Source organism: Mesoplodon mirus (assembly GCF_964341445.2).
Source record: "Mesoplodon mirus genome assembly, chromosome: 7".
Classification (NCBI taxonomy): domain Eukaryota; kingdom Metazoa; phylum Chordata; class Mammalia; order Artiodactyla; family Ziphiidae; genus Mesoplodon; species Mesoplodon mirus.
In genome coordinates, this window is record NC_138983.1 from 5,106,670 (window position 1) to 5,121,164 (window position 14,495).

Sequence of the window (14,495 nt, forward strand, 5' to 3'; positions counted from 1 at the left end):
GTATCCCCAGATTCACATCTGTGCATCAAGCTTGCCCCAGTTACCCTGGGGCCACGCTTTGGAAATGGGGGTCTTTTCCAGCCTCGAGGAGAGGGTCCCCCTCGGGATCCTGGTGTGGGGCTGGGATACTGGGGGCTTTGGCACTTCACCCTCCGTAGAGTCATTTTGTTCTAGGGCGTGGTTTGGCTTAGGGCCAGGCCCTCACCCCACTCAGGCTGCCGGAAGCTCCAGGGAGCATTTCAGCCATGATAGTCACCCCAGGAGTGCCTGTCTTTAGAAAACCATCCGGCTATTTTCTGGGCACCAGCAAGGCTGTGGGCGGGAAAATAGAGTGTTTCTGGCAGGGACGCTGAGGGGAAGCTCGCGTCCATCCAGACAGGCCCTGCCGATGGGGCGGGCCCGAGGAACCAGACGGCCACCCAGACAGGGAAACGCCCAACAGCAACCCCGGGAGGTGGGATTATGGGTGAGACTCCCACTTTTTAGAATCTTATGTGGCTTCCAGGTTATCCACAATGAATCTTTTCTGAACAGAAAATGATGTTGAAGAGAAAAACTACTGGTCAGGACGGGGAGAAAGGTGAACGCACCCACCATTCTAAGTGGTGGAACAGCAAGTAATTCTCGAAATCCTGAGGTCACAGGACGTGCCTGCCCCTGGTGGGCAGGGAGGACCTGAGCTGGCCAGGCGTCCTCTTGCCCCTACTCACCGGCGGGTACAGCGTGGCCTTGGTGCTGGATGAGCTGCTGGACGAGGCCCCGGTGACGTGGTTCCGGTCGTAGAGGGGCACCCCGGCTCGGCCCCCCATCAGGCTCACGGAGCTCATCATGGACTTGCTGCACGAAATGCCTGCGGGGAGGGGGTGGGGGAACGAGGCGAGTTAGGGGCAGGGGCGCCCCACGCACACGGCGCACTCTCCCCAGCCCCGCTGCCCGGGAGACCCAGGTTCAGGTGCAGAAGCCCTATGAGAGATGTGTCCCCACCCAGCTGTCCCCGGGGGACGACTCAGGTCACACCCCACGAGAGCATCTCAGGTCAAGTCCAAAGAGCATTCCTTTTTTTTTTTTTTTTTACATCTTTATTGGAGTATAATTGCTCTACAATGGTGTGTTAGTTTCTGCTTTATAACAAAGTGAATCAGTTATACATATACATATGTTCCCATATCTCTTCTCTCTTGCGTCTCCCTCCCACCCTCCCTATCCCACCCCTCTAGGTGGTCACAAAGCACCGAGCTGATCTCCCTTCGCTATGCGGCTGCTTCCCACTACCTATCTATTTTACATTTGGTAGTGTATATATGCCCATGCCACTCTCTCACTTTGTCACAGCTTACCCTTCCCCCTCCCCATGTTCTCAAGTCCATTCTCTAGTAGGTCTGTGTCTTTATTCCTGTCTTACCCCTAGGTTCTTCATGACATTTTTTTTTTCTTAGATTCCATATATCTGTGTTCCACTCGCCCCATATCCCGCCCTGTCTGCCTCCGCACCGCCGCCCAGGGTCCTCTCGCGGCTCAGGCTCCTCACCTGTGAAGGGGCCGTGCTGGGAGCCGCCGGGGGCGATGAAATTGAGGGGCACGTGGGGGGTGCCACTGACGTACTCGTGCGGGAAGGGCCCGTTGGCCCCGGCGTAGCGCTGACACACCACGCGCTGGCACACAAAGTAGACCCCGCCCATGATGAAGAGCGAGAGGATGATGCCGATAACCGGCCCGATGGCGCTGCTGTGGGCCGGGCCGTCGTCCGAGGGCAGCTTGCTGATTTCTGCCAGAGCACGGGCAGGAAGCGACAGCGGACGTTAACCCAAAGGGAGCGGGCCTCCTGCGGGGCCGGCGCTGTGTGCCCTGGCGGGCGGCTCCCGCCCCGGCCCAGCACCCGCCGATGGAGCCGCAGAACCTTCTCCCCCTCCTCGGCCTGACTCAGCTCTGCCACGGCCCCCGGCCCCTCAGCAGCGACTCCTCTGAAGCAGCCTCCTATTCATGCCCCTGACCCGGAGCTTCTCGGCTGGAAGCAGGCGCTGGGTTCTCCCATGTGCACGTCCCTAGTCCAGCTGAGCCCGAGCACCAGGCGGCGGGAGGGGGCGGGGCGGGGAGACGGGACCACGCGGAGGGGCGGGGCTGACCCAAGCACCCAGGGCCCGGGGCCTCCATCTGAGCCCCTCACGCCTGCCTGCCACAGAGGCCAGGAATCCTGAAGGCCCTAGGCAGGGAAAGCGTGAGAAGTGGAATGTGAAGGGCCTGGACGCAGGGGCCCAGTCAAACCCAAAAAGCCAGGAGCCAGCTCAGGGCTTCAAAGGTGCACCCAGGGCTCCCGGGCAGGGGCACTCCTGGGGCTTGCCCCACTATCCAAGCCACCTGCGGCATGGAGGGCATGTCTGGGCTCTAGACTCAACTCTGACAAAAGGACATTCACTTTCCCATCAGGGTGGCACATTTCTGAGGGCAATCAACAACGTCCCCTCCGGCTGGCCAAAACCCAAAGGAAAGGGAGGAAAGCTGCTGGTTCCGGCGACGAGGCCTGACTGTGGATAAACATCACCCCCAACGACTGGGGCCACGATCACATGGGAGCCTGAAGACAGACACTGTCACACTGGACACCTGCCCAGCAGAGGCGTGGGGCTCAGACCCCCCGGGGCCCCCACTGCTACCCTCTGGCCCCCAGACCACGCTCCTGAGATGGTAGCTGAGGGGCCTGACCCAGGTTGATGTGAAGGCACAAAAGCGCTCAGTGAGTCCCTTGGGGACCCCTCCTTCTTCCCCATTCACAAGACGTCTCTATCCTGCAGGCAGAGCTCTCAGCCCCGGTCCCTCTGCAGTGAACAAAGTGGCCATATCCCCAGACACACGGACACATTCCCGCTTCCTGTCTGGGAATCCAGCTCCCTTCCTGTCTGAATCAGACAGCCTTTCAAGAGCCAACGCCTCGAGGAAGCCTTCTCTGACTGCCCTGGTTTCACATTCTCTAGCCCCTGCATCCCTGGCCGTACAAGCTACGTCACTCAAGGGGCATGCAGCACGTGTGTGTGTGCGTGTGTGTGCATGTGCGTGCGTGTACGTGTGTGCGTGGGCACACACCGCTCCTCCTCAGCCAGACAGCAGGCTGCCAGGGAATGGACACACCCACTACTCTGTCAGGGTGATCTTGTTGACAGATGCTGCTGAGTGAGGGCTCTGGGCAGAAGCATGCCGCCTTACACTCAGGCCTGGCTTGGCACATCTGTGCCTTCTTTGTGCCTCTGTCCCAGCTGAAATGCCCCCTGGCTCACAGTTTCCCCCTCCCCCTCCTCACAGCCACCTCCACCTCCAGGAAGGCTTCCCTGACTCCCTACCGAGGCCAAATACTCCTGACCTCCCAGCCTCCTCAGTCCCCACCATTTCCTCCCTCTAGACCCCACGGTCCTGGGACAGAACCCCAGCAGAGGGTGACCCTCCAACCCCGCCCTCTGGGGGAAGCCAGCTCACCGCACATGAGCTCGTCGGAGCCGTCGACGCAGTCAGGAAAGGAATCGCACTGCTGCTTGATGAGGACGCACTGGCCGCTGGCGCACCGGAACTGGTTGGGCAGGCAGACGGCTGCAAGGAGGGGCCTTGCGTTCAGAGAGGCTGCAGGGCATGATGCAGCCAGGAGCACTAAGCAGATGACCACCACCGGTGCTCCCTGCCCCGCCCCCCCAGACCCAACAACAGAGGTCTGGGCTCCAAATACAGAGCAGACAAACGGACTCTTTCTAGGACCGGGTCGAGGCGTGGTCACAGCAAAGCCAGTCTTCACCCACCCCTCAAGGACCTCAGTTCCGAGGCCCATGCAATGCTGGGGGCGAGCTGGCAGGGAAGAGACCTCAACGACCCAGGGAGGTATTCATTCATCAGGTTCCTACCATGGGTCAGGCCCGCAAAGCACCAGGACTACCATGGCCCCTGTGCCCAGGCCCTCCCAGGTCACCAGGAAGGGGACAGCCAACTAGAGGACCACCACAAGGAACCGGGCTCCTAGAGGGAGGGGCAGGGGACAGGGGATACACCAGCAGAGCTCTGAGGGTCAGGAAGGGGGAGCCGAGCGCAGCCGGGAAGGCAGAGGCCACGCGAGGAGGACGAGGAAGGCTGGGTGCCGACTGCTGCCTCCCTGCTGCCCTGGAAAGGGCTACGGCCCCACGAGGACGGCATCACCCGCCCCCAGTACTTTTGCCATCTAAGCTCCCCACCCGCCCTGCCCCAGGCGCCCACTCTGGAAACCAGAGACAAGGAACCCTGTCCTTGCAATAAGTGGGCAGATCTGCCGGTAACCCAGCAGGAGAGGTGGCTTCTGAAACAGAGGGCGGAGCCCAGAGCGTCCACTAGGGCCTGCTGTCCTCCGATGCTTCCTTTCTCCAGGAGAAACAGTCACAGCGGGAGGAGGGAGGGGACGGTCCCTAATCAGGGCTCCTGCCACCTGCTGAGATCTTGGCCACAAGACTGTGCTGGGGCCAAGGATGTAAGGCAGGGCTCAGCAAACTTTTCTGTAAAGAGCCAGATAGGTCTCTTTTGTAACTACTCAACTCTGCTGTTTCCGACCAGTCAGAGACGATATGTAAATGAATGAGCCTGACTGTGTCCCAGTAAAACTGCATTTACCAAAATAGGTGGTGATCTGGATTTGGCCGTCAGGCTGCAGCGTGCTCATCCCTGGTCTACAGTCTCCATCGAATTCAAAGGGGCTGTGAGCTGGCAAGACTGAACAACTGCGGCTTTATAGAAATATCTGGGGAAATGCCCCCCAGGCCTTCATCTTCCACAGAATGGCTGCCCATCATGAACGGGGACAGTGGACAGTGAACAGATAACACCTGAGTCATCCAAGAAGAGGACCGGTGGCTGTGGGGTGGCAGCCAGAATGACCCATTAACAGCTCAGCGGCAGTCATGGGGCCGTGGTGCTGACGGGGTGTGGCAGGAAACAACCGAGTGGGTCATTTTATGTAAGAAAACCTCAGAGGGAGCACAGAGATTTGTTTCACTGTCACGGTCTAAAAGGAAGCTACTGCCAGTCAGCGTGGACCCAGGTTGACTAAGCAGATCTCTTTGTAACTCCTGGTTCAATGGGATACTAGAAACCACCCAGATGTAAGCGTTATCCCACAGACCGCTTGGTAGAGGACAGCGCTGCCTTTTGGGATGGGGCTTAACCACGGTGTAAAACATGCAAATCCAGCTGACTACTGGACTTAACTTGGGTCTCTGTAAAATCCTTGACTGAAGGAGGGAAGGCGAGATACGCTCTCAGTCTGCCTTCAAGCCAAACTGCTTGGCGAGGCAGAGGGCAAGAGCCCTTGGTGGGCCTGCAACTAACATTCTCCCCTCCCAAGCTCAGGGGCCACGGCAGTTTCGCTCCAGGCCAAGGCTTTATGCGTGACCAGATGGAGCCCAAGCTCCGGGAGGGCAGAGAGCTTGCGCCTAGGGGAGGGGAGGGGCCTCACCATCGCAGTCCGCCTCGTCGGAGCGGTCCTGGCAGTCGGCCTCGCCATCACAGCGCAGCCGCAGGTCCACGCACTGGCCCCGCGCACACGGGAACTGGGCGGCCGAGCACACCGGGCAGCCCTCCTCATCACTCTGGTCGTCACACTCCGGGAAGCCGTCGCAGCGCCAGGCCCCAGGAATGCAGTCGATCTCCCCAGTGGCACACGCGAACTGGTCCGGGGAGCACGTAGGAGGCTCTGGGGAGGAGAGAAAGACCATCACAGGCCGCCCAGCTGGGCAAAACCTGGGCGAAACACCTCTGGGTTTCAAAGCGGGGAACACGCTCAATTCACAGGTGCTGTACCTGGTCTCCGCTGCCCTACGTCCTGTCTGCATCCCACCTCCAGCCCCCAGTGTGTGATGAAGCTGTTAATCCAGGCCCGTGTGCACGGCCTGGCTACAGGGGAGTGTCCACCGCACCCCCGCCGGAAATAGGAGGGTCAGAAAGTGGGTGGTCAGCGCCCACACCTGTTACACATTTGGGGCAGTGGAGCCAGAACTCTGTGGGTGGCCAGCGAGCCCACAGGCATGGCGGGGGCGGGCCCCGGTGGAAGACCCAGGCACCTTGTTGAAGAGTGGGCTGAGGAAAGGCAGGTGGTGAGGATTCGACAGCAGGGAGCAGAGTGGATGAGGATGGGGTTCGAAGGCCCCCTGGTGGAGGGAGTCAAGGAAGGGTGGTGAGCTGGGAGGGTGAAGGACAGGAGATCTGGGGCCACCTCGTACCAGGTGGCTATGGCAAGTCACTCCCCCCTCGGGGTCAACTTCCCCAGTGCAGGCCAAGAATGGGCCAGATGAGCAGTAGCACTCAGTGAGTGGCAATGTCCTGGAGGCCGAGACGCAGATGGGCACGGATGCCAGGGCACTGGCAGAGAGACCCAGGAGGAGCCCCTTGGTCCCGGGCTGCCCCCATTTCCCAGGGGGCCCGTCATCATCTCTCCACGCCTCTGTCTGGAAAATCACAGGAAACTGAGCCCCAGAAATTGGCCCAAACTTCGTTTTAACGTTTAGCAACAGTCCTCAATACCCTTGAAATCTGATTAAGGAAAAAGGTATCGGAAGTTCTCTGGTGGTCCAGTGGTTAGGGCTTGGCACTTTCACTGCCATGCCCTGGGTTCAATCCCTGGTCAGGGAACTAAGGTACACAAGCCATGCAGCATGGTCAAAAAAATAGAAAAAGATATCAGTTTCACAAAAGTATTGATTTCAAGATGTACTAAGCCTTTCAACATTTGGAACCCATATGCCTCCCCCATAACTGTGGGGTCCACACTGGGCTGAATAGGGATGTGAGATGGGGGAGGAGATGTGAGCAAAAATGAACACAAGGCCGCTGTTCCCACTGGGCTCAGCCACAGAGGACAGCCGGGGACAAAGGAGCCAACGACGGATGTGTGCAAACTGAGCCAGGGATGCTGAGCTGAGCCAGGGTCAGGGATGCTGACCACGGAAAGGTGCGTGTGGACAGTGGCCGAGGCCCCGTTCCTGGACTCCAGCCCCCCACAGCCCAGCAGGAAGAAGAGGGTCCACGTGGGGCAGGCTCTGATTCCCCGCAGGGCCCCCAGTCCTGGCAGCCGCGGCCGGAGAGTGAGGACTGGACAGGATGGGGGTTGCACAGACCTGGGGTTGAACCCAGGTTCCCCCAGCAGCTGTGCAACCCAAGGACCCCCCACCCTCCCAGAGCCTCCATCTCCTCGTCCCTAAAACAGAAGCAGCCACCCTCCATCACAGGCTGCTCGAGGGAGTAACGAAGACAGCGGGGAAAGCACGCGCACGCGCATGTGAGCGAGCATGTGCGCACGCACGGAGCCTGGTTCGGTAATGTGCGCGTGACGCTGCTCTGCCAGTGCACGAGGCACGAGGGTCCGTGGCACCTCCTGGGAACCTCAGTCGGCCCTTGTCCTCCTGTGAGCCCCCAGAGAAGAGGCCAGGGAAGAGCGGAGATGCGGACACAGTAAATACAGGCCTCTTAGGCCGTGAGGAAGGGCCCGGCATCCTCAAGTCTGAGGGCCAAAGCCCGGGGGCGGGTGACAGAGGGATGCGTCCTCCCCTGGGGAGGCCCAGGGCTGGGGTCCCAGGGAGAGCTGAGCACTCTGTGCAGCTCTCTCCCCGGCCCCGTCTCCTCCAGGGCAGCCTGGACGTCTGTGGGACCTGCACAGCCACTCAGGCCACAAAGCCATGTGGGCCCTGGGGCCAGAACTCAGAAAAAAGCCACCAGGAAGCTCAGGAGGGTCACGGTGGCCCCCACCAGGGGACAGTCATGAAATATCCCCTGTTCTTGGCCAAGCTCTCTGGGGTTCACAGTGTGATGTGGGGCAGCAGAAAGCTCCAGAAGGACCGCCCCATGGTCCTGCTTCCTGAGATGTGCTGAGCATATGCCGTGTGTGGGACACAGCGTGGAGGTCATGGGGGTGAGGATGAGAAGAAAAGGGACAGGGTAAAGACCGGCCCCCAGGAGCTCAGAGGAGGAGGGAAGAAGAGAGGAACACAGAAACAGCACATCCAAGGTCACCTGGGGGACCTGCAGGAAGAGGAGAGGAAGTCCTGGGGATTGGGTTTCATCATGGTGACAATGACAATTATTCCTTTTTATTACTACTGCCATTCTCACAACTAATAGCAGCTGGCATTCCTGTGTGCCATGTGTCAGGGGCCATGCAAAGTACTCTGTTACTTAATAACAACCCCATCAAGTAAGTGCTCTCAATTTCTCTATTTCACAGAGAAGGAAGTGGAGGCTCAGAGAGGGGAGTGACCAGCCCAGGGTCACTCAGCTGGGAAGTGGCAAAGCTGGAATTTGAACCCAGGTCTGTCTGACACTAAAGCTTACATTCTTGACCACTCCCTGTGCAACCTTAGGGAAGAAGAGGATCAAGGGTAGAAGGTGGAGAAAAGACAGTACTAAAAAATTAGACAAACCCACTATTGGAGACTTTAACACCTCCATCAGTAACTGACAGCACAAGCAGTCAGGAAGGATACAGACAACCTGAACAGCACTATCCATCAACTGGATCTAACTAACATTTATAGAACACTCCACCCAGCAACATCAGATGACACATCTTCTCAAGCTCACATGGAATATTCACCAAGGTAGACCACATGCTGGGGCATAAAACATACCTGAACAAAGTTAAAAGGATAGAAATCATACAAAGCATATGCCGTGTGTGAGACACAGCGTGGAGGTCATGGGGGTGAGGATGGGAAGAAACGGGACAGGGTAAAGACCAGCCCCCAGGAGCTCAGAGGAGGAGGGGGAGTATGCGCACATACTCGCTCACACATGCGTGTGCACATGCTTTCTCCGCTGTCTTCGTTACTCCCATGAGGAGCCTGTGATGGAGGATGGCTGCTTCTGTTTTAGGGACGAGGAAATGGAAATTAATTCCACATTAATTTAATGGAACTAAACTAGAAATCAATAATAGAAAGATAGCTGGAAAATCCCCAACCATTTGGAAATTACACAACACACTTCTAAATAACACAAGGGCCAAAGAATTATTGAGAACAATTAAAAAATATTTTAACTAACTGCAAATGAAAATGCAATTTATCAAAATTTGTGGGATGCAGCAAAACCAGTACTTAGAGGGAAATTCATAGCCCTGAAATGCATATATTAGAAAAGAGGACAAAGAGACAGTCTGCTCAGGATACTAGATGCCACGTGGACTATGTATTAAGAGACTGCCAGGCAGCAACCTGGCAGGCAGAGAATCAGGTCCTGCTCAATATCCCAACAGAAAGTGCTGAGGTCACACCTACCACCACAAGTCAACAGGTTCTGCAGGAGCACGAGGTGCACTGGGCACGAGCACCGTGGCGTCCCATCACCCTTGGCAATGCAGATGTGGGAACAGCCGCCATTGTCCCGGGCACAAGGGTGGGCTGCTGTGGAGAGAAAAGAGGGTGGGGGTCGGGCTCTGCCTCCTACCTCAGGACTGTGGCCTAGAGGACGGAGGGGATGAATGCCAGGCAAGAACTCACAAGAACTGGCACTCCAGTAGGAGTGTGGTAGATCCTCACACTTAATTCTTAGGGCAGCCTATGGAGTCTGTTTCTGTTGACACTGTATTCTGCAGATGAGGAAACGGAAGCCAAAAGCACTTATAGAACTTTCCCTGCATCATATCCCAGCCTGTCTGCACCAGCTCCCACTGTGCCCACTACCATCATGCTACACTGCCCACCTGTGTGTCTGTCTCTCATGGTGTAGTGGGCTGAGTGGTGTCCCCCCAAAAGATACGTCCATGTCCTAATGCCTGGAATCTGTGAATGTGACCTCATTTGGGAAAAGGGTCTTTGCAAATGACATAATCACGTTAAGGATCTTGAGATGGGGTCTAATTCTGAATTGTCTGTGTGGTCCCTAAATGCACTGACAAATGTCCTTATAAGAGATGACATAAGAGGTGAAGGCAGGGGAGAAGGTCATGTGATGACAAAGGCAGAGACTGCAATGATGCAGCTACAAGGAACACCGGCAACCACAGGAAGTGGGAGGGGCAAAGAACCATCCCCTCCTCCGCCTCCCCACCCCCACCTCCAGCCTCCAGAGGGAGCACAGTCTTGCAGACACCTTGATGTTGGATTTCTCCAGAACTGTGAGAGAATACATTTCTATTGCTTTAAGTCACCCAATTTGTGGTGACTTGTTATAGCAGCTGCAGGAAACTAATACACATGGAAATTAAAATAATAAGGGTGTTGAACCCTGAGGAACTTGAATATTTCAATTCAATTAACTTCATGTGCCCAACACCTTGACAGTGGTTAGGAGGCTGGGAGGGTGGCTGACCTCCCTCAGGTGAGAGGAAACGGCACAAAGCACTCTGCTCCTCACCCAGACCCCCAAAGACAAATCATAGTTTTTCCTCCTCAACCTTGAGGATTAGGTGTTTTTAAAATGACAGAGTCATGGTTTAGAGCAGGGTCAGCAAACTTTTGCCATAAAGAATCAGAAAGCAAATAATTTTGGTTTCATGAGCTAGGCCACCTATCTAGGTGACCATGACTCCTAGTCGGCCAGCCGCAAAGCAAAGGCAGCCAGGATGACACAGACCTATGGGCTGCAGAGTGCCACCCCTGGTTTAGAGTTTAGTTGTGGGATCTTGTGGGGAGGCAGGATGGGTGGCCCACGTCCCAAATCAACATGGCAGAGCTCACCCAAGGACTTCCTGCCCTCACCCAAAACGAGGAGCCTCTCCATGTCACCCTAGACCCCACACATTAGCACTCATGGACACGTCCCAGTCTCCAACCTCAAATCTGCTCACTGAACGTTTCCTGGCCCTTCCAGCCGCTCGGTTCCAAGGAGCTGCCGGTCAATGAGCCTGGCTTTCTGCCGACACCAGCAGGCAGTCGGTCTCGACATTTGTGGGCTCAGCATTCACCATTCTGACCATCTGCCAGCAACAACCAGGAATCGGGACTTGGCTGAGGATGGTGTAAGGGGCCAGGTGAACACAGGCATTCTAACCCATAGGCATGGGGTGCCTCAGTTATCCGGAAGCTAGTTCCTAGTGACTTCACTTATCCAGCATCCAGCTGATTACCCACAAGGACAGAACCCACCGCCCAGCAGTCAACACAGAAGTGACTGATTCAGAGGTCATGCCCCTCATCCTGAGCAGGGAGCCCAACAGAAAAAAAATCCCAGTGGCTAAAATGTGGACTCTGGCCTCAAGTCCAAGCCCCATCAGGTTTATTGGCTAGGTGACAGGGGGAAGTAATACCCTTTCTGAGCCCTACTTTCCTAAGCTGTAAAATAGAATTATTGTGCAATAACACATATAATGTAATAACATACTGAGCACAGGACCTGGGGTGCGGAACAGTCAACACATGGTGTGGCCGAGGCAGGAGGCCAATAGTAATGGGCTGGGGTGAGGCTGGTGGGGCAGGCCCCAGGGCCTTGAAGGCGGCCAGACCATGGGCATCACAGGACAAGGACAGTGATGGCTCTGCTCACCCAGCTGGCAGCCCAGGTGTATTTACTGAATGAAGAGAGAAAAGCGAGAAGACAGAGGGAGAGGTAGACACTTCTCACAACACACACACACACACACACACACACACACACACACACCCCTCCATATCCACATATAGCCATATACGGAGCGGGGTAGAGGAACCAGAGGTCCCAGTTACTGACGTCATCCCTCTCCCAGGCCCCTGGGCACAGCCAGACTGTGGTAGGCAGAATCCTAAAATGCCCCCTAAATATCCTACCCTACTGCCCAGCTGGGGAGGATGTGATGAGCTATTATGCCCGTGGTTTTGTAACCTTACTCAGCAGAAGGGATTTACAGATATAATTACGGTTACTAATCAGTTAATTTGGAATCAATCTAAAGGGAGACTAGTCTAAACTTGGGCCAAATCTAATCGCAAGCCCTTGGAAAGCGGAGTGGGTTCCAGCTGGTAGAAAAGGCAGTCAGAGAGGTTCGATCTGTTGCTGATGGGGCGAGGGCCTGAGGGTGGCCTCCGGGGGCCGAGAGTAGACCTGGCCGACAGTCAGAAAGAAAAGAGGATCTCAGTCCTACAACTCTCACATTGGCCTGTCCTCCTGCCTTTTTCCAAGGGGGCCAGTTCAGGGGCCGCTGTGCTCTGTGAAGAGCCCACCCTCCCCTCGGTGGTGTCTGCACACACCACTGCCCGCTGCCCGCTGCCCACCCGCCACGTACAGAATTCCTCCAGGCTGATGTCCTCCACGGCGTGGATGCCGGTCAGGTGGGCGACGCGGCCCTGGACTCGTGTCCGCGCATCCCCTGTGGTCTTGTCCACGCGCTCAATCATCTGCTGCTGGCGGTCGATCCAGTAGAGGTGCCTGCCCAGCACGGTCAGGCCCACAGGCTGCACGATGCTGGCATCCTCCAGGGTCAGGCGGTTGGCCCCTGCAAGAGGGAGGCGCTCCCCCTGAGTGGCGGCTGACCCCTAGAGCTCGGCCCGCGCTTGCCTCGGGAGAAGGGTGGGCTGCCGGGAGCCTGGGGGACGCCGGGGTCTGGCCAGGGCTGGGGGCTGGGGCACGTTCCCTGGAATTAGGCAGATCCGAGGCCACCTCTTGGACAGCCCTGCTTCTACCTGGCCTGCCCTTCGGCCAGGGCCGTGGCCCCAGCCGCTGGCCCCCGGCAAGCACGGTGCCTCCCCTGCCCCCAGCCCACCCCAACTTCTGGAAGAAAAGCCCCTTGAAGCACTGCTTCTCACTCCTCTCTGGCCCAGGGGCCTCCCGGACTAAGGCGGCCACGGCAGAGTAGCTGAGAGCATGGGCACTGGAGGCAGAGCGGTCGGACTCCTGTTCCACCCGACGCGGGGGGCCCTGCACAGCTGGCTCACCCTCTCTGAGCCTCATCGGCCCCTGCCACCTGGGGATCATTTGGGACCCACAGGCTGGAGCAGGGGGACTATACATGGTAAAGCCCCAGCCCAGTGCCTGTTCGCAGTAGGTCCCCGACAAACGTGGCGGCTGCTATGCCATGACTGATGACCACGATGGCAGGCGTCCTGGTGGGTCAGACGTGGTGGCTGCCGAGGGACCGATCCTCGGGGAGGCTCCAGGGCACGTACCCGACAGGTCGCAGCTTTCAATGCGCTTCAGGTCGGCGTCCACCCAGAAGAGCTTGCCCAGCATGTTGTCTACCACGAGGGCCACGGGGCGGATGAGGCCCGTGGTGAAGAGGACCTCACGCTCGGTGCCGTCCAGGGCCGCGCGCTCTATCTTAGCTGCTCGGTCCTGCATGTTAGTGAAGTACAGGTACCTGCGAGAGAACAACAGGTAAAGGACGGGTGCTGCGTCCGCTGCGTCCTCAGCAAAGCACCAGAGAGACCGGCCCCAGACCCTGCGGGCACCCAGCGGGGCTTCGGAAAGTGACCAGTCATATGACCCCAGCCTCTAGGGGCTGGACCCGGAGCTGAAAGGTCATGCCCTGGAGGAGCTGGAAAATGGCCCCCAAGACCTCATGTCTACCTGGAACCACGGAATATGACCTTATTTGGAAACAAGGTCTTTGCAGATGTAACTAAGGATCGAGATGAGGCCACCCCGGTTACGGTGGGCCCACAACCAGTGAGAGTGGCCTCAAGAGAGAGAAGAGGCCACACGGACACAGAGAGAAGCCCACGTGAAGACGGAGGCAGAGTGGAGGGACGCGGCCACCAGCCCAGGAGCATGCGGGGCCCCCGAAGCTGAGAGGCAGGAAGCAACCTCCCCTAGAGACTCCAGTGGGAGCACGGCCCTGCCGCCCTTGACTTTGGCCCCTGGAACTGCGAGGGAATAAACCTCCGTGTTTCAAACCCCTGTTTTGTGGTCACTTGCGGCAGCCCCCGGGCCTAGTACACGCCCCCTCCTTTGACTCCTAAAGAACCATCTTCAGTAACTGAGCCCCCGGGGGCTGCAGGGCTGGTACTCCCCGCTGTCCTCACAAGGAAACTGAATCCCTGGGAGGTCACGTCACCTGCCTGAGGTCACACAGGCAGTAGGTGACAGAGTCGGGATTTGAACTCAGGTCTGCCTGGCGGTCCCTGGGCACAAGCTCCAGCACACAGTGCCTCGATGGGTCTGAATCCTGCCCTGAACGGCAGCCCTGCAGGTACCTGAGGTGGTCACCATCCTCCTGCCTTCCACCCCCAAACCCTCCCCGATTGGCTTTATTTCCCAATCTCATGTCATGTGGTTTTGGCCCCCTCACACCCCCACCCTGGGCCTTCCCTTTGGGACCCTCCACACCTGTCAACGTGTCTCAGGTGCTCTCCCACCTATCAGAGAACCTGAGGGCCCATCAGGGAGCTTCAGGGAAGGAAGAAGCTCCCAGTCAGGTAGTGAGTGACCTCCCCTAGGCAAGTGAATAACCCGCCACCACGTGGGATGCTATGGAAGGGATGGTTGAGTAGCGTTCAAGTTTGATGGGATGGTACGAAGCCTATGAATCACATCCTGCCTGCGTCTCTCAGCGAAGCCCTCACCCCTGCACAGGCTTTCAGTCCAGGCCACCCCTG

At 57.5% G+C, this 14,495-nt stretch overlaps 1 protein-coding gene across 2 annotated transcripts in view; it reads right to left on the reverse strand.

The window, feature by feature from the left end:
- The window catches only part of LRP5 (LDL receptor related protein 5), a 113,498-nt gene that overhangs the window by 7,792 nt on the left and 91,211 nt on the right, over window positions 1–14,495 (reverse strand). Inside the window, exons 15-21 of one of the 2 annotated variants that reach the window (XM_082628425.1) lie at window positions 13,068–13,258; window positions 12,188–12,397; window positions 9,267–9,392; window positions 5,456–5,692; window positions 3,466–3,576; window positions 1,529–1,765; window positions 711–850 (exon numbers count right to left, since the gene is read on the reverse strand). In XM_082628425.1, the coding sequence (XP_082484551.1) occupies window positions 711–850; window positions 1,529–1,765; window positions 3,466–3,576; window positions 5,456–5,692; window positions 9,267–9,392; window positions 12,188–12,397; window positions 13,068–13,258 (1,252 nt within the window). Of the gene's footprint in view, window positions 1–710; window positions 851–1,528; window positions 1,766–3,465; window positions 3,607–5,455; window positions 5,693–9,266; window positions 9,393–12,187; window positions 12,398–13,067; window positions 13,259–14,495 lie in introns of both variants that reach the window. The other variant, XM_082628424.1, reaches the window with a different exon arrangement.